The sequence below is a fragment of the Neomonachus schauinslandi genome, chromosome 5 (genome assembly GCF_002201575.2).
Source record: "Neomonachus schauinslandi chromosome 5, ASM220157v2, whole genome shotgun sequence".
Lineage (NCBI taxonomy): Eukaryota > Metazoa > Chordata > Mammalia > Carnivora > Phocidae > Neomonachus > Neomonachus schauinslandi.
Genome location: NC_058407.1, coordinates 174,371,051 through 174,392,727, shown reverse-complemented (window position 1 = coordinate 174,392,727; position 21,677 = coordinate 174,371,051). Strand labels below are relative to the sequence as shown.

General features: G+C 45.8%; 1 protein-coding gene across 1 annotated transcript in view; it reads right to left on the bottom strand.

The window, feature by feature from the left end:
• The window catches only part of GNA12 (G protein subunit alpha 12), a 135,969-nt gene that overhangs the window by 86,108 nt on the left and 28,184 nt on the right, over positions 1-21,677 (bottom strand). The window contains exon 3 of the mRNA XM_021680134.2: positions 21,501-21,659. Within this exon, the coding sequence (XP_021535809.2) occupies positions 21,501-21,659 (159 nt within the window). The remainder of the gene's footprint in view (positions 1-21,500; positions 21,660-21,677) is intronic.

Here is a 21,677-nt window from a genome sequence, read left to right as displayed (position 1 = left end):
CAAATATTATTTTCAGTATCAGTACCTTCAAACCATTCCCAGAACCTGGTCATTTCTCACCATTTCTACCCGTCACATCCCGGCCTCCCTCTCCCGAGTGACAGTGACCCTGAATGTCCAACTCCGATCGATCGGGTCACTCCTCTGGGGAAAACCGTCACATGGAGCTCGTGTCCCTCAGACATAAAGCCAGGGTCCCTCCGAGGGCCTGCAAGGCCCCACTGGATCTGCGCCCCTTCTCAGCTCCCTTCCCCTTTCTGGGGCAGGGTGGGGGGTTCCCCCAGGTTCCAAGCTGACACCCAGTTTCCAGGCTCCAGCCTCTAGGCATATTCTCTGTGGGAAGCGCTCTCCCCACATCCCCCTGCTAGCTCCTGGCCTCCTCCCACTGCCCAAATGTCACCTCTGACAGCAGGCTCTCTCCAGGCCACTCTCCTCCTCCCTCCCTCTGCTCTTCTTCCTCTCCCCATGGCACCTCACACCTTCTAATGTCCTAGAGAAGTTAACACTGATTATGTTGGAGGCCTATTTCCCACACTAGAGTAGAAGCTCTAGAGGACGGGGATTTTCTTTCCACTGATGCATCCTGAGCACCTAACACATAGGGACATTCAATAAATAGGAGTGAAATGACTTCACAATGGCCGTGTGGTACCCAGTGCATGCTACCACTGAACCAAGCACCCCCTACTGCTGGCAGGTAGGTGTTCTGGGGTGTTAGTGTTATGAATCACCACTGCGGCGCAGACCCTCACTGTTCAAAGTGTGCTGAGGACCAGCAGCAGCCTGGACCCCACCTGGGAGCTTACCAGAAAGGCCGCGTCACAGGCCCTCTCTCTCCCGGGCCTACTGAATGGGACTCTGCATTTTCACAAGACAGCTGGTGGCTGCATGCACAGGGAAGGGCCCAGACAAGGGGAGGTAAGCAGGCACCCAGAGTGCACCCCAGAGGGAGGCTCCTGTCTCAGGTCACACAGAGTGACGCCCTGGCCTCGGGTGGTACACAAGTCTGTGACCATCTTTAATCATGGGCCAGCCCTCCAAAGAGAGGTTACTGTATGCCCTAAATCAATCCAGGTTACCAGCAGGAAACAAACAGCATGCTCAGACTGGGGGTTAATTACAAAGGTGTGAGGGGCACTGGAAAAAAACGTGGGGGGAGCAAGTGCCCTGATCTCATGCTGTTCCCTCCCCACCCCTCATCTGCGGCCAGATCACCACAGACCAAAATCTTGGCTTGAGAGGTCATGCACCACCAGGTGGTCTATGTGAACCTGAAATACAAACCTAAGGCTGTGGGAGAATGGCTCTTGGACAAGCAGAAGCCAGGGAGCCCCAAACCTGTGCAGGTCAGCTCCGCAGGGCAGAGAGCTGAGCCGAAAGGGTGGAGGGGCCCAGAGAAGCTGCCAGATGTGAACTCCCACCTGCAGCTCAGGAGGAAGCCTTTCCCTTTTCCCAGAATCAGCGTGTCCTCCTTTCATAGGGAAATACACAGAAGCCAAGCAGTTCTGGCTTAGAAGTTGCGGGGTCTAAATGGAGATTAAGGACTACCATAATTTCTGAAGCAGAAACAGAGCCTTCTGAAAACCGGCTGAGAAGGCTCACGCTGACAGTCATGTGAGGGGTATGAGAGAACAGGTATACAAAGCAGACGAACTGAAAATGGCCGTTGGGGGAAATCAGGCACAAGGCAATCAAGACAGTGGAGAAGAACACGCCTCGGAAGTATTTTTGTCCCGATTTTAGGTCCTCAACATTCTCTTTAAAATAATAATAATAATTAAAAAAAACTCTTTAAAGTCTCTTCCTATTTCCGATTCTTTGGCATCAGAATGGCAAAAATAGTCAGTAGCTTTCGAATATATATATATATATGATGATTATAAAAATATGATGACTCCTCCCATAGCTTTAAGTAGGAAGTGAAGTCAAGAAGTTAAAAAGAAGAGTCTTAAAAGCAGAGCAAAACAAACACATGAAAAGATCCTCAGTGCCACGGAGAAACGCAAATCAAAACCCCAAGTGGTGTCATACACAAGGCGGACACCAGCAGCGCTGGCGAGGAGAAGCCGGAGCCCTGGCGCACGGGACGGAACGTAAAAGAGCGCAGCCGCTGTTCCTCCAAGCGCTGACGTACGTGTTCCAGCGATCCCACTCCTAGGTAGATACCCGAAACAAAAACACGTTACACGTTCACACAAAACATGCCCACACGTGAACGTCCACAGCAGTGTCCATCCACAGGAGCCCAGAGTGGGAAATGACCCACATGTCCGCGCGCTGAGGACTGGAGGAGCAGAATGCGGTCTACTCGCACAGTGGAATGCGACCCAGCCAGGAGAAGGCAGCGCCAGCACACGCTGCCCTGTGGATGGGCCCGCTACCGTTATGTGGAAGGGAATGAGAAGACAGTCACAGGCTGGGAGAAAATCATGGCAATGCACATCTGATAATGGACCAGTGTTCAAAATATACAAAGACCTCTTAAAATTCCAGAATCAGAAAACAACCCAAATAATGGGCAAAAGATCTGAACCTCACCAGAGAGATGGCAAACGAGCCCATGACAAATACTGCACATCTTATGTCATCAGGGAACTGCAAATTAAAACAACAAGATGCCACCCTGCACCTGTTAGAATGGCTAAAATCCAGGACACTGACAACACCAGAGGCTGGTGAGGGTAAGGAGCAAGAGGAACTTTCAGACATGCCTGCTGGAAACGCATAATGATACAGCCGCTCTAGAAGACCGTTTGGGTATTTTTTTTTTTTTTTTTACAAAATTGAACTGACCAGCAATCACATTCCTTGGCACTTATGCAAATGAATTGAAAATTTTTATCTACACAAAAACCTGCACCCAAGTGTTTATAGCAGCTTCCTTCATAATTGCCAAAACTTGGGAGCAGCTAAGATATCCTTCAACAGGTAAATAGATAAACAAACCGTGGTCCACCCAGACAGTGGAATATTACTCAGCACTAAAAAGAAATGAGCTATCAAGCCATGAAAAGACATGGAGGAATGTTAAATGTGTATTGCTAAATGGTAGAAGCCAACCTGAAAAGGCTTCATACTATATGATGTTCTGGAAAGGGGAAAACTATGGTGAAAGATCAGTGGTCACATGGGGCGCCTGGGTGGCTCAGTTGGTTAAGAATCTGCCTTTGGCTCAGGTCATGATCCCAGGGTCCTGGGATCAAGTCCCACATTGGGCTCCCTGCTCTGTGGGGAGTCTGCTTCTCTCTCTCTACCCCTCCCCCCAGCTTGTGATCTCCCTCTCTCTAATAAATACTTAAAAAAAAAAGGCTTATTAACTTAAAAAAAAGTATTAAGTGAAAAAAACTAGACATAAAAGGCTACACATTTATATAAAATACTCAGAACAGGTAAATGCAAAGAGAGAGAGAGAGAGAGAGAACACAGATTAGTGGGTGCTGGGGGAGGGGGTAACAGGGAGCAATGGCTTACTGAGTCCAGGTTTCCCTTTGGGGTGATGAAAATATCCTGGAACTGGGCAGAGGGGATGGCTGTACAACACAGTGAATGTACTAAATGTCACTGAACTGTTCACTTTATTTTTACTTCTTCAAGATTTTATTTATTTGACAGAGAGACAGCAAGAGAGGGAACACAAGCAGGGAGAGTGGGAGAGGGAGAAGCAGGCTTCCCGCTGAGCAGGGAGCCCGATTCGGGGCTCGATCCCAGGATCCTGGGATCATGACCTGAGCCAAAGGCAGACGCTTAACAACTGAGCCACCCAGGCACCCCTGAACCGTTCACTTTAAAATGTTAATTTTATGTTATGTGATTTTGACCTCGATCATGAAAAAAGCAGAGCAAAAATAAAAAGGTCATGTCAAAGCAACTTTGCCGGTCAAGTTTTCGACGTCTGACCGAAATTCAAACACTGCTGTCCTGATTTAAAGCACCCAGACTGAGAGCATAGCCAGCAGATGGACTCCATCAGAGGCCACCCAGGGCACGACTGCAGAACCAGGCAGAGGACAGTGGAACAAGAGGTCAGGAGTTAGGTTCTGCAAGTCACGTTCAGGACGCCCATCGCACGCTCAGGTGGAGATGTCAAGGCAGTGGTATAAGAGGGTCCAGAAACCAAGGGTACAGTTAGGGCTATATTTGTAAACTTGGAAATTACCAGCAGATGGAAGAATATCAGAGGACTAAGGACATCCGTTTTTATCATATCCTGTAAATACTACTTCTCAGTTTGTTCAACTTTATTCTCTTTTCTGCCAAGCAGAATTTAAGAAATTGTTACGGAGTCAAAAAGATCCATCCCCCGTCCTTTTTATCCTGTCTTTGGTGTCATAATCTGAAAGGCCTTCCTACCCATCTACATTTTATTCTAGTATTTTGATTTTAATGTTTTTGCCTTTAATCATATAGAATTAGGGTATTAGAAAAGGACCTTTCTTGTTTTCCAAATGATTAGCCATTTCCACAGCACCATTTCTTCAACCATCCCTCGTTCCCCACTGTTCTGAAAGCCTTCCTTCACGATATTCTTTTTTATTTTTTTTTTTAAGATTTATTTATTTGAGAGAGAGAATGAGAGAGAGAGAGAGCACATGAGAGGGGGGAGGGTCAGAGGGAGAAGCAGACTCCCCGCCGAGCAGGGAGCCCGATGCGGGACTCGATCCCGGGACTCCAGGATCATGACCTGAGCCGAAGGCAGTCGCTTAACCAACTGAGACACCCAGGCGCCCTCTTCACGATATTCTAAAGGCCCTGGTACAGGTGGGTCGGTCTGGGATTCGAGTCTACCCCACCAGTCCACTGCCTATTCCTGAGCCAGCACGACCCTGCTTTAATCACGGCGGCTTTACCCCACTTCAACATTTCTCATGGTAACTGCTCCAAACACATGGCGTTTTTTTTCCCCCAGAATTTATTCATCATGCAAATCTCAGAATCATTCTGTCAAGTTCTAAGAAAAATAAATTGGGGTTTGACTGGTATTGTGTTCAATTCATAATCTGGCATTATTACAATATCAAGAATTTCTACTCAGAAAAAATAATTTTTCCCAGTCTTTATTTTCTTCAGTACAGTTTTATGGCTTTCATCATATAGGTTTTACTCACTTCTTGCTTATTCCTAGTATTTTATCCTAGCTTGCTGTTATGAATGGGATATGTTTTTTTTAATTTTAATTCAATTAACATATAGTGTATTATTAGTTTCTGAGGTAGAGTTCAGTGATTCATCAGTTGCTTATCACACCCAGTGCTCATTCCATCATGTGTCCTCCTTAAGGAGGACATCACCCAGTGACCCCAGACCCCCACTGCCCTCCCCCTCCAGCAACCCTCAGTTTGTTTCCTAGAGTTGAGTCTCTTATGGTTTGTCTCCCTCTCTGATTTCGTCTTATTTTATTTTTCCCTCCCTTCCCCAGGATATTTTTCTATTATAGGAAAGTACATGGGCACACATGTTCAAACACAAACATTTATTTTGTGTCCAGCCACTTCTGGAACTGTTTAATTCCAACAACATTCTGGGTGATATTTACCATTTATAATGCTAATTTTGTCCCTTCCTTTCTAGTCGATACGTGTAATTTTTTTTATTTAACGGACTAGAAACTCCACATCTCTGAATTAGATTAGCACCTGGCACCCTTGACTTGTTCCAGTCTGCAATAAGAATGTTTCTGTGCAGGGAAGATCTTTCCTTCAGACAACACCCCTACAGACTCTCTAATCGTGACCTATCTGTGATTCTATCTATTGAGCACTCAATGGTCTCCTCTTGGATCATGTTGTTTATATAAAATAGGTTAGATGACGGATTAATGTCAAAACTACTTGGGGGAAAAAGTCATAATCAAGGAAACAATTACCTGAGTATTAATTATAAAAACAGTACAAAAGAAAATATTCACAGGTATCACCAATTACCCATAAAAACAGTGGACAGTTTTTTGTTTTTAGAAGGCTCAAGACTTGTCTTTTAGTCTACTTCAAAAACACCTACATTTAAAACTTACATCCAATACTTTAAGAATGTTATTGATTTTAAAAATTAATGGAAGACTAGAAAAAGGCATTTACGTTGTCAGAGAGTTTTACTTTGTACCAGATAGAGAAAAGAGAGCTCAGGCACCGTGGTGGCTCTTTTCTTGAAGTTACTGAGCATTAAGAAACAAGACAAGTTCCCAATTAAAAAAAAAGTTGAAAAAAAATGCTAAAGATGCTGTGGTCTCCTTGGTGAATATTTACACATTCTGAAAATATTCAAGATTACAAAAATTCTAAAGGAAGATTCAAACCACAAATTAAAACACCTACAATTAAAAATGGAAACGTCCTTGTAGCTGTTGAGAGTTGACATAGGGGAAAAAGGACTTTAATCACTGCTGGATTATTTGTTATATAAACTATATTTATTATAGTTATATTAATTACATTAATCACATAGGATATATTCCTAAGGACACATACTATAAAATTGCTATTACAAGGCACGCTCTAAAATAATGTTTACTGTAGAAAACATGTTTTAAAAAATAACTTCATAAATGCTTCACAGAAATAAACAGGCGGCATTTTGTTACCCTCCTGGTATTTTTTCCTGGTTCGGTTACACAGACTCGTACAGCAGATCATAGTGCACGAAGCGCTGTTGTGGGTGCGTGCGCCCGAGTTTCGCGCGGTGTCCCACGTGAGATCCGGGGGTGCTTACGCTCACCTGTGACAGCTGTCACACTGTGCTGGAGTCTGCAGACCTACTACTACTGTCCTCGTACAGGGAACTACACACTACACGGCTTCGGCAACACGCCCGTTTTTAGGTCAACACAGTCCACCCTCACCAACTCCCAAAGGCAAAGTCATGTGTTACAAAGGGCCAAGCAGCAGTTTTCTCACCGGAAGTGGGGCCCCCACCCCGCCCTCCACCTGTGATTAGGAAGCTGCCAGTTAACGAACGAGAGCGCTGTGTGACAGGAGGTCTAAGGACCGTGAGGCCACACACATGCAGAAGTAGTCAGTACCGTTGTATGGCACCGCGGAGGCAGGTGGAGAAGGGCCAGAGTCGTTACCAAGCTCTGTGGGCACCTGCCCCCGAATCCTCCCGCTCCCGTTAGGCGTGCGCACTAGGTTCAATGCCAGGAAAGCAACATGAACGCAGCTATTCCTGCTCTCGAGGACCTCAGCTTAGCAGGTGCCCCAAGAAGTAAGTCTCCCTCTGCTCAGATCCTTCTTCAGTGCACGGACCCACACCCGAACGGCCCGCTCTCTGCTGCGGAGTCTGAAGGGCTCACAGGGGACAGAGTCGGGTAGGAGCAGAGTCCACTGGCAGTCCTTGCCCGGAACGGTTCACAGTCAGAGCGATGAGAACGGCGTGGCCTTTGTCCACCTGTGCGGGCACAGGGGGCACAGGGACGAGAGCAGGAAGGCCTCCTTGGACGTGGGGTTTAGGGGCGTGTCTCCCTGCAGACGCCTGCAGCGCTCTGGCTGGCGCTCCAACGCCCCTTCCCCAACTGGGGGAGATCAGTGGTGGCGGGACTGGACCTGTCGCCACGTCCTGACGTTTCCACGCAGGCCCTTCCTACATCTGACTTAGGAGACTAGAATGGCGTGTGTGACTTTTCAGGGTCTCGCCAACCCTGTAGTTGTTCCTTTTTTCTCATGTTATTATCAGACCCCTGAGCTCTGGTCTTCTACAATAAATGCTTTCACAGCACACCTTCTTTTCCAGACTCGGGTTTTCACCTGCCTTTTGCCTGCGACTCCCGCCCCCCTTTGGATACAGGATGGAGAGTGGCCAGGCCGAGTCTCTCCACCAACCTGTTCTTCGCAGAAGGACTCTGGGGCAGTTTCCCAGATGGCATTTCTACCTCATCTGTCTTCCCAGACCAGAGCTGAGTGTTGCAGACAGATGCTGCTTTTAATCTGTGTCCGAGAGAAGGGAGGGGAAGGAAGCTGGAACCCTGTCTGGGCACAGGGGGCTTTCTTCTGAAATCCTACGAAATGTCCTGTTCCTCAAGCTCACTTCCCATCTCCTGAGCTTTGGCTCAACACAGATTCTGCCTTTGCCAAGGTCCCTTTGCTTCTTGGTGCTTTCCCTAACTTCTCCCAGGGCTCCATTCCAGACCGCGGGTCTGCTTCTCTCCCAACTGGAGGGGACTAGTGAGGATGTTTGGGGTTGCACTGACCCACCTTCGTCCCTCAACATTACTGCTGGGGGTTGCGGCTGAGGCCAAGAGATGAACTACATGGCCCGAGAATCATCTTTTTGCCTTTGGCTGCAGTGTTTTTGAAACATTAGGTTGGACCATAGGAAACTGCCATTTTTGTAGGTCAAAAATCAGAATTTCATACAGTTCAACCTACATGTGTAATAAGGCCTCTTTCCCTTTCATGATTACTCCTGGTGAATTTTTTCATATTCACATGTAAGATTTTAAATAGATACACACATACATGTATATGTACACACGCATCCCATCAGGTAATGGGAGAAGGTCCTGTGAACCTGCTCCAACCTCACATCCTGCCGCAGATGGGTCATTTACCAAGAGAATCAAGGCAAGCTCCTGCTCACCGACTCTGCAACCGCTGCCCACTCCCACCAGAATCACCTTGGCCAAGGTGGCCCGGCCAGATCTGATCAGGTTCTCTCTTCCACCTTGTATCCAGCACTTCGAGAGCGCTTTCTTTCGGCAGCCAGCTTCTTTCTTGCCTTCCTGCTTCAGGGCATCTGCTCTCGTGCTCTTTAATTCCTCTGCCTGAATTCTTTTCTTCCAGCTCACTACAGAGCTGGTGCCTTCCTGCCTTCCAGATTCATGTGCTTCCAGCTTCAAGTCACAGAATCCCCAACTCAAAGTACATGGATTATGAAGACACAGTGCGGGGCTAATGGCAGCTCCACCCACAGGGGAAGGAGAACTTGGTTTTGTTCTTAGTTATTTCCGAAGTATGCAGGGACTCTGTTGAATAAATAAAAGAAGTCGAAAGCTGTCACGTAGAAGGAGGGTTTGTCGCCTGTGCTGCTCCACAGAACGTTATGTCAAATGGGTCCACGCGTTTCAGGGCCACCTGTAACAACTCAGTGTCAAGAAGCAGGGCCAGAAGGGAGGGGCAGCCCGGGTGATCTCCCCGGCACAGGAGCTGCTTAAGGAAGGGCTGAAGTGCCCGTGAGGGACACAGTGGGGAGGGTAGAAACTTAGGGACTCCGAGGTTCTGTCAAGCCCCTAATGTTTCCACAAACCGGTGAGCAGTTAGCACTCTCTGGCATGGCTGGACGCACAGGGGGGACCGCCCCTACGGCTAAGCCCCCGAAACAGGAATGCTAGCTCCCTGTGAGCAGGGTGGCTCCAGAGGAGGGAGCCTTGAGGGCCAGAGACCAGCACGTCCTCCCTTCCCCAAAACTCACTGGCCCAGCCGCTCCCTCCTCCTCCCATCAGCACAGGAGGCTGGGGAGGGAAGGCAAGAAAGTACTGGAGCTGAAACGCCCCCAAACCAAAGTAAAACCCCCAACCTGACTTTATAGGGTTACTGAGGACCAAAGGAGGTAAGGGAGAAGGGGCCTCAAACACAAAAACCAAAGCTCCCGATTCAAAGAGAAGGTATTCTTCCTTCTAGGGCCCATCCTCACGGCTTCTGCAGCATCTCCCACATAAACACACACTTCATCAGGATCTGTCGGCTCCGCTTCCAAGATGATTACTTTTAACAAGACATCTGCTTGAAGTAGGACATTCTGGTGGTGCTGGCATGTTTGTTTAAAAACACAATCGTACTTCTTTATAATTCTATCAATATGTACTGATAAGAAGGTAAAACGCCAATCTTCCATCTCTCAATCCTGACCAGCTAACCTCTCAGGGAGGGTCTCCTTTCCCACGTGGCTCCACACCCGGACTTTTCAACCTACAGGTCTCTAATCAAGTCGTCAGAGTCCTAGGGGAAAACCCTTCCCTTCCCCATCCAGAAACAAGAATTATGGAGCTTCATTTCCTTGAGAAAACATGTAAGTGGCTGCAAATATAGAGTCTGGGGTCATCCCAGCTGTGCCAACAACTGCAGATACAGAACTGGTATCGATGGAAAACACAGATTAAACATCGCGTGTTATAAAAATTCCAAAAAGAGGGGTGCCTGGGTGGCTCAGTCGGTTAAACGTCTGCCTTCAGCTCAGGTCATGATCCCAGGGTCCCAGGATTGAGCCCCACATCGGGCTCCCTGCTCAGCGGGGAGTCTGCTTCTCCCTCTCCCTCTGCCCCTCACCCGTTCATGCGCTCACTCTCTCGCTCTTGTTCTTGCTCTTTCACTCTCTCAAATAAAAAAAAATCTTAAAAATAAAAACTCCAAAAACAAACTTCTGAAGCAGCTACTCCCTTTCACCTGTAACAGAAACCAGCCACAAGATGAGAGTTTAAATAATCACTCCCTCTCCTTCCTTGGTAAATGTCAAGTCTTTTGCCCGGAATGCTGTGTAACTTGTCCACAAAGATGAGCACCATCTTATCCTGAAAAGGCCGGTACTCGGCACCGCGTGGGGCTCCACAGCTGCTGTGGACCAGTGTCCCTGGACCAGTGGCCAGCACTGAACTGCCTGTTACAGGTTGCTCAGCAGCCCGGTTGATCTGTCCCAGACACGAGTCCCAGTGAATCTCATCACACATCCTGCAGACAATTGTGATGGCCTCCTTCAGCTAGGCTGGGACTCCCACCCTTCCAGTGACTTAACCAGTGATGTCGCCTCTCCTGCCCTGCCCTCCCGTGTTTCCTGCCCCCACAAGCCAACTAGGTAGGTAAGCACTGTAAAAGGACTCACCGCCGTGTACACAGCACAGCAAAGGGCCTGGCTCTGAAAGTCAGGAGCAGGTCTTGCTGCGGCCCTGACATCTGTCCTGGCCTTCCCTGGGTACAGCAAAGGGAACCTCCCTTTGACTGCCCCAGACACGCACTCAAGGGCTGGATGGAACACATACCACGCACAATCCCCAGAACCTTCCACCAAGGCAATGACAATATTAACACTGCACAGGACACGGATTCTGAATCATTGTTCTGGTGGCTTCGTTTCTGCTCAACTCAGTTTCAGGAGCTGACTCCCTAAGGCCTGGGTTCACTGGCTAACACCAGTCAATATTCATTAAGATCAGTCTTCCTGCTGAGTCTTGATGTAACGGAGCCATTAGGCAAAGCTGGTGCCATGGTTTTAGCTAGACAGTAAAACAGATGCCCAAGTTCAGAGAGAGGTGCTGTCTGTCTACTTAGCCTCTGCTGAAGAGAGCAGGGGTGGGGAACACTTTCTTGGCATCCCGGACAACTGCAGGGCTGCTCTCCGGCTCCTTTCTACCCACTTCCAAATACTCCCAAGAGCTACCTGTTCCTTTTCTGTCCTACGGACACGGCACTTCCAGACCACAAGTTCCAGATGGACCCAGCACGCCGAACCAACGCAGAAGTACTGGCTTCCCGACACATACCGCAGAATGCTAACCGGGTTTCCTTTCCATACCCCAATGTGCCTGGGCCCACCTGAACGTGTACCCCAATGGACACAGACAAACCTCTTCATGCACAAAAGAATCATTCAAAAAAGCTAACCACGTGGTCAGCAACTATTCTTCACATTCTGCTCCCTCGAAGGGCCATCAGGTAAAACTAAGCAGCTGCTCCGTCCAGCCCACTGGGCAGAAGAGGCGAAGAGGACCACTGCTTTTATTGAAATACAAACTACAAGAGTTAGCACAGGAAATAAAGCCACGTGTCTTGAAGGGAGGGCACCACCCTCCGGGTGACGCAAGTCAAACGCCAGGTCCATCACACATTACCTTTGTTGGTTTGAAGATCGCCCTGTAATTACATCTCCAGATAAGCCTTAAGTATGAATCTTCAGTTCCATTTACAAGCGATAAGATCCGTGTCCTCGACTACATAATAACAGAAAATAATTATGAGCTGTCAACAGAACACCATCCAACATCAAGCACAGCTATATTTCAGATCTCACATGACAGATAACTGAGGGTCAAAACTACTCCCCTAAAATCGGTTCGGTTAAAATAACCAACATGTCAGCCTGCAAGCTGGAGAGGAACACCAACCGTCCACGTGCCATGAATCCTCAACAAGGGCCAGAGGGGCCTCTGGATTTTGTTAACCGATGGAAAAAGAGATTTTTGTTTCTTGGTATTATTAAAGGACCAACCATGTGTGTCCAGGTGTAAAAGTAATTTGCTTAAATGCAATTAGCCAACAAGGCAGTAAAATCCCAACTGTTCTCGCAGACCACGGAAGTGCATTTACGCTTCTGCTCTCACACAAACCCACTGTAGCATCAAGCACAAAGGGGTTCTGAACCCAAGAAACAAAGACTTTGCAGGCCAGGGGTTTCAAAGTGCTTAAAAATACAGAACAGCAGGACGCCTGGGTGGCTCAGTCGTTAAGCGTCTGCCTTCGGCTCAGGTCGTGGTCACAGGGTCCCGGGATCGAGCCCCGCATCGGGCTCCTGCTACGCACGAAGCCTGCTTCTCCCTCTCCCACTCCCCCTGCTTGTGTTCCTTCTCTCGCTGTCACTCTCTCTGTGTCAAATAAATAAAATCTTAAAAAAAAAAATACAGAACAGCAGTGGAGGCTTCTTCAAAGTCCTATTTGCCTTTGCAAAAAGTAATGACACAGCAAACAATCCTAAAAAAGTTTATTTACAGAAACTTACCATAATCTTAGATATTCCACCACAAAATTTCTTAACCTGCAGTCCATAGAGCGTAAGTAGGCCACTTTGAGGCTTAGGATGGCAAGGGACCCTTTTAAACTATGTGCATATGTGTGAACTTTCTAGGGAGAAGGTCCATGGCTTTCAGATAAAGAGCATCCTGACCAAGGTCTCTAGCCGGCCAATGCATGATGACCGGTCCTCTGCACTAGAAAGTTCCGTCTGGCTTCTACATACTATTAGAATTACTACGCCATACTATTAGAATTCTCTGACCTAACTGGTAGAAACACTGGGCACTGAGATCGTCTCATGTGTATGTTCCTCTCCACCTGCTAAAAAGCCATGGAGCCTTCAGGGGCTGGCTCAAATCACACTTCCTTCATAGGCTTTTCCAGGTAGCTCAGCCAGAATTAATCTTCCCTGTTCTCACCAAGCCACCTGTCTCCTTTTACAATGGCATTTAACACGATCTACATTCAGACTTAAAGAGTGCAACTGTCCTCCCAGCTAGCCAGAGCACCTGAAGGGTAGACACTGGGCAGGATACACCATTAACTAACGCCTTCCCCACCAGCACTGAGCACATCACCTTGGGTATACGGTCAAAAAGCATTTGTTGAATTTTTTTGTTTCAGTGTCAACAGGAGACCACTAATTCTAACAATCCCACTCTTCACAAGGTTTCTAAATCATCCCCACAAACATACGCTAGGAGGGCCAGTGGGAGGCCTGAGGGAGTCAGCTCCTGAAACTGAGTTGAGCAGAAACGAAGCCACCAGAACAATGATTCAGAATCCGTGTCCAGCTCTGGGTGGTTAAAGGATACACTCACAAAACTGTGTGTATGGTACTGGGATTTCCTGTCCATGGAACAGATGCTAACCTTTCAAATGGCTTACATCGTATCTACTTCCAACGGGATGTGGGATTCGGTCCTCACAATCGGCTCCTCAAAGTACGGATGAGGGGGGTGGAGACCCTGGGAGATACAGCCAAGCTGGTCTAAAGCCTTTTCCACACAAATGCCGAGGCCCCTGCCATCACCAGAGGCATTATCACACAGGTTCCAAAACACCACATACACAAACTTTAGGGACAGCCCACACAGAGAGGGAGAGACTAGCATCTTTAAGATTATATAAATGAAAAGAACGAATAAGCAGTCTAAGTGGGAATATTTACAGGAGGTCAAAGCAACGAATAGATTCAAATAATCCCTGCAGAGGGTAGCATGAGGTGATGAAGTTAAAGAAATGACAGGTTCAAATTCAGGCACAACTGTGGTCCTGAAGGAGGAGTCCTGGACCTGGAATCAAAAGACCGGGATGATGGAAACTTCTGGTTCTGCCAAGATGGAGTAGCCCCATTCCTCCTGGGTCCTCTCCCTTACTACTAAGGACGCTCTGGACAGAACACAACAAGCAAGCATAGGAAAGACAGTGGAGACAAGAAGGCAGGCTGCCTGGGACTTCAGGACCTGAGGAACCACGTGACGGGGAGTCCAAGGTATCCTCACTGCCTACCTGCCCGGGACAGGGCACTGCACAGCCTCCAAGCTGCAATAACCAAAAGGTGCAGATGGAAAGAGCTCTGAGAAAAGCTTCCTAGCAGAAGGGCTGGGAAAAGGGTGGTCTTAACAATAGAAAACTGTTTGGGCAACACCTATCCTATTCTAGCCAAATACCAACAGAAAAACTGCACACATCACCCACTGAGGTGATCTCCTAGTTCCCTTTCCTGCCCGGCAGAACCAAGAAGCATCAAATGGCCTAGGTAATGTTGGCAGGGCCAAGCAAGGCTCTCTTCTTCTATTCCCGCCTGGAAATGCAGGAGGTGCTCCAATTCCCCGACCAGGGTGGCGTCAGTGGGGAGAGGAGCCTCCACCCTGACTCAGTCCCAGAGGGCAGGAAAAGGAGGTGAGAGGCTGGGCTGGTTGCCGCTCTGCTGCTCCTAACACTCCCCGGGATCAGCCAGGCCAGGGGGAACTGAGGTCACATCCCACTCAACAAGGCAACAGAGGCTCAGGGACCTAGAGGTCAGTAATAAGAGCCACTGACCCTCCTATCACCAGAGTCTCAGAGGGAGGGGACAAAGAGTGGGGCTGAAAGGTATTTGAAGAAATAATGGCCAGAAACTTCCCAAGTTTGGCAAAAGACACAAATGTACAGATTTGAGAAGCTAAGCAAACCCTAAACATAATAAACTGAAAAAAACCTATATCCAGACAAATCATAGTTTTGGAAACTAAAGGACAAGTGAGCAATCTTAAAAGCAACTAGCGAGACAGGACACATTTACTTACAGAGAAAGAGCAATTCAAATGACAGTGGATTTCTCATCTGAAACCAGGGAGGCAAGAATAATGCACATTTTTCAACTACTACAAGAATGTGTCAACTGTGAATTCTATAACCGGCAAAGAGATCTCAATGACGAAGGGGATATAAAGACATTCTTGGATGTAGGAAAGCTGAATTTGTTTTAAGCAAGGCCACCCTTAAGAATGACTAAAGGAAGTTCTCTGAACAGAAAGGAAAGGGTAACAGAAGGCTCAGAACCTCAGGAAAAAAAAAAGACCATCAGAGCAGGTAAAAATAGGGATAAATATAAAAAACCATCCCACTTCTCACAAGTTTCTTAAATCATATTTGATGACTGACATAAAACCATCTGATGTGGGACTCAAAGTATAATAATAAATACTTAAAACTGCACATTTAAGAAGTGGGGAGGGTAAAGGGGTCTACATGGAAGTTCCCACACTTCACTCACAGCCGTAAAACCCTGATGCCAGTAAGCTATGCATGTATATCATAAACCCAAAGCAACTGAGAAAAGGAAACAAAGCTTTAATTGATATACTCAAAAATCAACCACCAATTGATCAAGACGGAATCCTAAAACATGTTTAAATAACCCACAGTAAAGTAAAATAAAAGAAACAGAAAAATAACAAAATGGGAAACTTAGGCCCTAACATATTAATTACCTTACCTTAAATGTAAATGGCCTAAATACGCATATTAATAAGGACTGACAGAAAAAAAAAATATGATGTAACAATATGCTGTCTCCAAGAAACTCATTTCACAGCAACAATGTGGGTAGGTTTAAGGGATTGGAAAATATACAGCATGAAAACATTCATTTTTTTTAAAAAAGATGGCTATATTAAAATATCTGATAAAGTAGACTTCAGAGCAAAGAAAATTACTGGAGACAAAGAAGGGCATTACATAATAACAAAAGGATCAATCCACCAGGAAGTCATAATAATCCTAGATGTTTATACACCACACAACAGAGTCTCAAAATGCATGAAGCAAAAATTGATACGAGAAATAGACAAATCCACAGTTATAGTTGGGAGACTTCAACACCTCACTCTCAGCAACTGACAGAAATACTAAACAGAAAATCAGTAAGAATACAGAACTCAACACCACCATTGACACCAGTAGCTGTCACGTGTAGAAAACTCTACCAAACAACGGATACACATTTTGTTCAAGTGTCTGTGAACATTCACCAACAAAGGCCCACAGAATATATACCATGATGGACCATATTCTGGGCCATAAAACAAACCTTAAGTATGTAAAGGAATTAAAATCATATAAAATATGTTCTCTGACCTTAATAAAGTCATAGAAATCAACAGAAATATAATAAGAAAATCTCTAAGCTCTTGGAACCTAGAACACACTTCATGGGTCAAAGAAAATATCTGAAAAGAAATAAAAATACACATGACACTGAATAAAAGTTAAAACATATCAAAATATATGGACACAGCTAAAACAGTCCTGTGTGGGAAATTTATAGCACTTAAAATGCTTACATTAGAAAAGAGGAAAGGTCTCAAATAATCCAAAGCTCTACCTCAAGAAACTAGGGGAAGAAAGAGCAAAATAAACCCAAAGGAAGAAGGAAATAAGAACAGAAATATATGATATTGAAAAGAGGAAAGCCATAAAGATAACGAAATAGGGTGCCTGGGTGGCTCAGTTGGTTAAGCGACTGCCTTCGGCTCAGGTCATGATCCCAGAGTCCTGGGATCAAGTCCCACATCGGGCTCCCTGCTTGGCAGGGAGTCTGCTTCTCCCTCTGACCCTCCCCCCTCTCATGTGGTCTCTCTCTCTCTCTTTCTCTCAAATAAATAAATAAAATCTTAAAAAAAAAAAAAAGGTAACAAAATAAAAAGCTGGTTCTTCAGGGGGAAAAAAAAATAAAAGTGATAAACCTCTAAGAAGACTGACAAAAATAAAAGACACAAATCACCAACACAGGAAAGAAACAGAAGATATGCCTCTCACCATTCTCATTCAACATAATACCAGAAGTTCTAGTTACTGTGGTAAGGCAAGAAAAAGAAATAAAAAGTATGCCTCAAGAAGAAATAAAACTGTCCCTATTTGCAAGGAACATGATGATCTGTGTAGAAAATCCCAAGAAATCTACAGGAAAGCCCTTAGAACCATTAAGTGTATTCGGCAAGGTTACAGGACACAAAATCAAGACAGAAATATCAATTGCATTGCTGTGTATGAACAAGGAGCATGTGGAAACTGAAAAAACAACAAACCACAGTATCATTTACAAGTGCTCTAAGGAAAACAAGATACTTAGTATAAGCTCAAAACACATACCAGATCTGTCTGCTGAGAAATGCAAAATGCTGATAAAGAAATCAAAGAATATGGAAATAAAGACATACCATGTTCATGGACTGGAAGACTCGATATATAGAGATGTCAATTCTCCCCAAAATGATCTATAGGTTTAATGCAATTGCTATCAAAGTCCCAGCAAGATTTTCTTTTTTTAATAGACACAGACAAGCTTATTCTAAGATACATATGGAAAGGCAGAGGCCCTAGAATAGCTAAGCCAATCTTGAAAATAGAAAATGAAGTGGGAGAAAGCACTGTATCTGATATTAAGGCCTACTGTATAGCTACAGTAATCAACGGAATGTGATAATGGCAGGAGAGACATACAGATCAGTGGGACTGGATGGAGAACCCAGAAATAGGTCCATACAAATATGCCAAGTGATTTTTGACAAAGGAGCAAAAGCAATTCAATGGAGGAAGCACAGTCTTTTCAACACGTGGTGTTGGAACAATTGAGCACTCAAGGCAAAAACAAAACAAAAAAACAAAAAACCCATACACTTCCACCTAAACCTCGTACATTTTCATGGGATAATTAACTCAAAATGGATCAGGGACTTAAATGTAAAACTACCAAACTTCTAGAAAAAAAAAAAAATCTTGGGATCTAGGGCTAGGCAAAGAGTTCCTAGCTTTGATACCAAAAGCATTACCTATAAAGGGAAAAAAATTGATAAACTGACTTCATCAAAAAAAGGTTTGCTCTGGGAAAGACCTTAAGAGGATGAAAAGGAAAGTTACAGACCAGGAGAAAATATTTGCAGAACATAATATGTGACAAACGACCAGTATCTAGTATAAAAACACCTCTCAAAACATTTAACCAACAATAAAGCACAATAAACAACAAACAGTAAAAAAACAAGCAACCTAACTAGAAAATAGGTAAAAAACATGAAGAGATATTGCACCAAAGAGGATATACGGATGGCAAATAAGCACAAGAAAAGATGTTCTATATCATTAGCTGTTAGGTAAATGAAAATTAAAACAGCAATGAGCTAGCCCTTGCACACCTATCAGAATGGCTGAAATAAAAAAGGGCCATCCAATGCTGGCGAGGATGTGGGGGAAACTGGATCACTCAGACATGGCTGGTGGGGATGCAAAATGATACAGGCACTCTAAAAACACTCTATTAACCACGCAACTGCCATACAACTGAGCAACTGTATTCCTAGGCACATATCCCAGATGCATGAAGATGTGTGTACATGCAAATACATGTACATGAATGTTCACAGATTTATTCATAATAGGCAGAAAACTGGAACAACCCAGAGGCCTTGAAGGGTTACATGGTGTGCTGTGGTAAATCCGTACCATGGATACCACTCAGCAAACAGAAGAAATAAACTATTGATTTTTGATACACACAACTTGGGTGATTCTCCAGGGAATTATGCAGAATGATAAAAGAGGTCATATTCTGCATGGCTTATTTACATAATAATCTGGAATGAATAAAAGTTATAGAATTGGATAATTGATTAGTTACTGCCAGGGTCAGAGAAGGGCAGAAAGGAGGGGCTATAAAAGGCAACATAGGGGATCCTTAATGGTGATGGGAATGTTCTGTATCTTGATGTTCACATTGTCAGTATCCTGATTGTGATACTTTATCCCAGTTTAGCAAGCTATTACCATGGAAGGTAAGTGAGTAAAGGGTACATGGGCTTTCTGTATTATTTCTTACAACTGGATGGGACTCCACAATTATCCCCAAATTAAAGTTTAAAAAAAAAAGGACTAGGTTTGGTTCCCAGCGCTGCCACCTGGTTATTAGAAGCTGACCTTGAGTAGATTTTAAACTCTCTATCCTCAATTTTCTCATTGGCTAAATGGGACAATACCATCTGAAGCATGATAAAAACTAAATGTCATTTATGAAGGACAGGGTAATGTGCACAGCACATACTGAGCACTTCAAAAATAGCCCGTTAACACCAAATCTCGATGTAGACACAAATTATTATTCTATTATTCTAAACAGTATCATTCAAAGGTCCACTGCTAAAGCCATTACAAAGCAATTAATTTAAAAGGTCTCTTCCCAAACTGATCAGTCTAAAAATGGTGTGGTGAGGGGAAGAATTTCTGGTTTTAAAAAAATCAGAAGATAAATTTCTAACTAGTCATTGAAACAGTCACAACAGATAAAATGGTTTAAAATGGAACTACAGTTAGTAAAAAGTTGGGAAGGAAAATAAGATACTGGTTAACATATCTTATTTCTGTTGATTAGGAAGTCAATAAAAGTTAAAGGTTTTTGTGCAATGGGAAAAGGTTAAGACGGAGTTTTCTAAAATGCACTCAACACGATGACTTAGATTTAAGATTCTATGTTTCTAAACATTTTCTCCACCTCCGGAGTTAAAAGAAAGTGGAGGGAGTCAGCGAAATCCTTATACTTTTATACCTGCTTGCTTTGGAGGTTCAGAAAAGCAGCAAAAATACAATCTGGCTCTGTGATAGAGAAAGACAATGACATGCACTTTACCCCAGAAGATGAGGGGAATTTTAAGCACACAGTGGATCCCCTTGAATCACACTGGGCTCCTAGCCTTAAAGTTGATGAAGTACTGGCCAGAGCTGACTCACAGAGAGGCTTTTGAAAGAGGTGAAAAGGAAAGGAGTGTTTTATCATTCAAATTATTCTCTTCCTTTCATTCCCGGCAAGATTCTAAAAGAGCTATTTTTATTAAAATAAATTATTTTAATAACAAATACAGAAAGTGGGAATCCCAGTGAAAGCGCCTGCAGGGAGGAAGGCCTGGGAGACCAGACCCAGGGTTCCAGCATCCAGGTCCCAATGAGGCAGCACCTTCCCCAAGGCCTGGAGCTTCTTCCTCATGGGTGAAGTGAAAGAAACGTACCAGATGCCAGATGCGTTTCTACAGCCCTCTTGCTAAATTTAAAGTCCCTTGGGGCACCATAAAATCTAGTCTCCAGACAGCTGTCTGGTATGACAAACTCCTCTACCTCTGCTTTGAGACATACCTGTAATTTACTTTCCCCAAAATGGGCCTGGGAAAGAGTAGGTGAGAGGACAGGGAGAGGAGTAGGGATAAACTAAAAAACAAAACAAAACCCCCGAAGTGACCCTAGGTGCAGGAGAGAATCTACTTTCTGCTGCTCATGGTCAATTTTCTCCAGATTCCCTTTCTTTGGGGCCCTTTGGCACTGACTCACAGTAGAGAGAGACTAGAACCCAGACTTTCTCAACTCTACAGGTTTTTTTGTTTTTTCCCCCCCAAAACTGCCAAGAATAAGAGGAGCAAGCAATAGGAGAGCCAGAAGATTACACACCATTAAGAGATACACTGAAAGTTGCAAAGCAAGGAATTAATTTGTATCCTGATGCAGACAAACAAAACAACTACAGGGCTGGGGAGGAAATGTGAACACAGGCTGGACAGCTGAGAATATTAAGGAGTTACTAATCCTCAGGTCTGATAAGGGTACCGTGGCTGTTTTTTAAAATGATGTCTTATCTTCTGGCCACATACGCTAAAAGACTTTCTAACGAAGTTACACGATGTCTGGGATTTGCTACAAGCCACGGGTAGGGGTCTAGGTGAACCCAGCGGCAGGGAATAGATCAGCGCCGAAGGTGGGGGAGGGGGCGTGGGTGCGTACGGCTCGTTCTATTCTCTGGACTTTGGGTAGGTCTGAAATTTTCCAAATAAGCAGTTCCACCGAGAGACTTGCGGCCGGTTTCCCCTCCGGTCCACACCGCTCGTCCGCACTTACTGGGAGGGCAGGAAAAGGAGGGCTCCCTGACCCCAGGAGGCTGGCCGTGGGAAGCGCGCAGAAGCCATCCTGCAAGGGCGCGTCCCCGACCCGGCGTCCAGGACCCGGCCCTCCCAATCCCCCGAAGCCGGCCGGCTTTTCCGCTTCTGCGTCGCCCAGGCCCCGAGAAGGGGGAGGCGGAGGCCACGGTCGGGCTGCCGCGGAGACGGGGCGAGCACCCCTCCCCCGGCCAGCGCCCTCCCATGCCACCACCTCCCCCCACCCCGCCGCCCCAAAGCCGGGGGCAGTCGGCCGCCGGGAGCTGCGGCCGCACCTGCGCGCACCTGGGCACACCTGGGCGCAGGTGCGCGGGCGGGGACGCGGAGGCGTGCGCACCTTGAGGATGTTGTCGAAGATGGTGTCGCGGAACTCGAGCAGCGCCTTCTGGTCGAACTCGCGGCCGTGGATGATGCGCATCTGCTTGAGGAAGGTGGACTTGCCGCTCTCGCCCGCGCCCAGCAGCAGGATCTTGACGAGGCGCCGCACGGCGCGCCGCTCGAGTTCCGCGACACC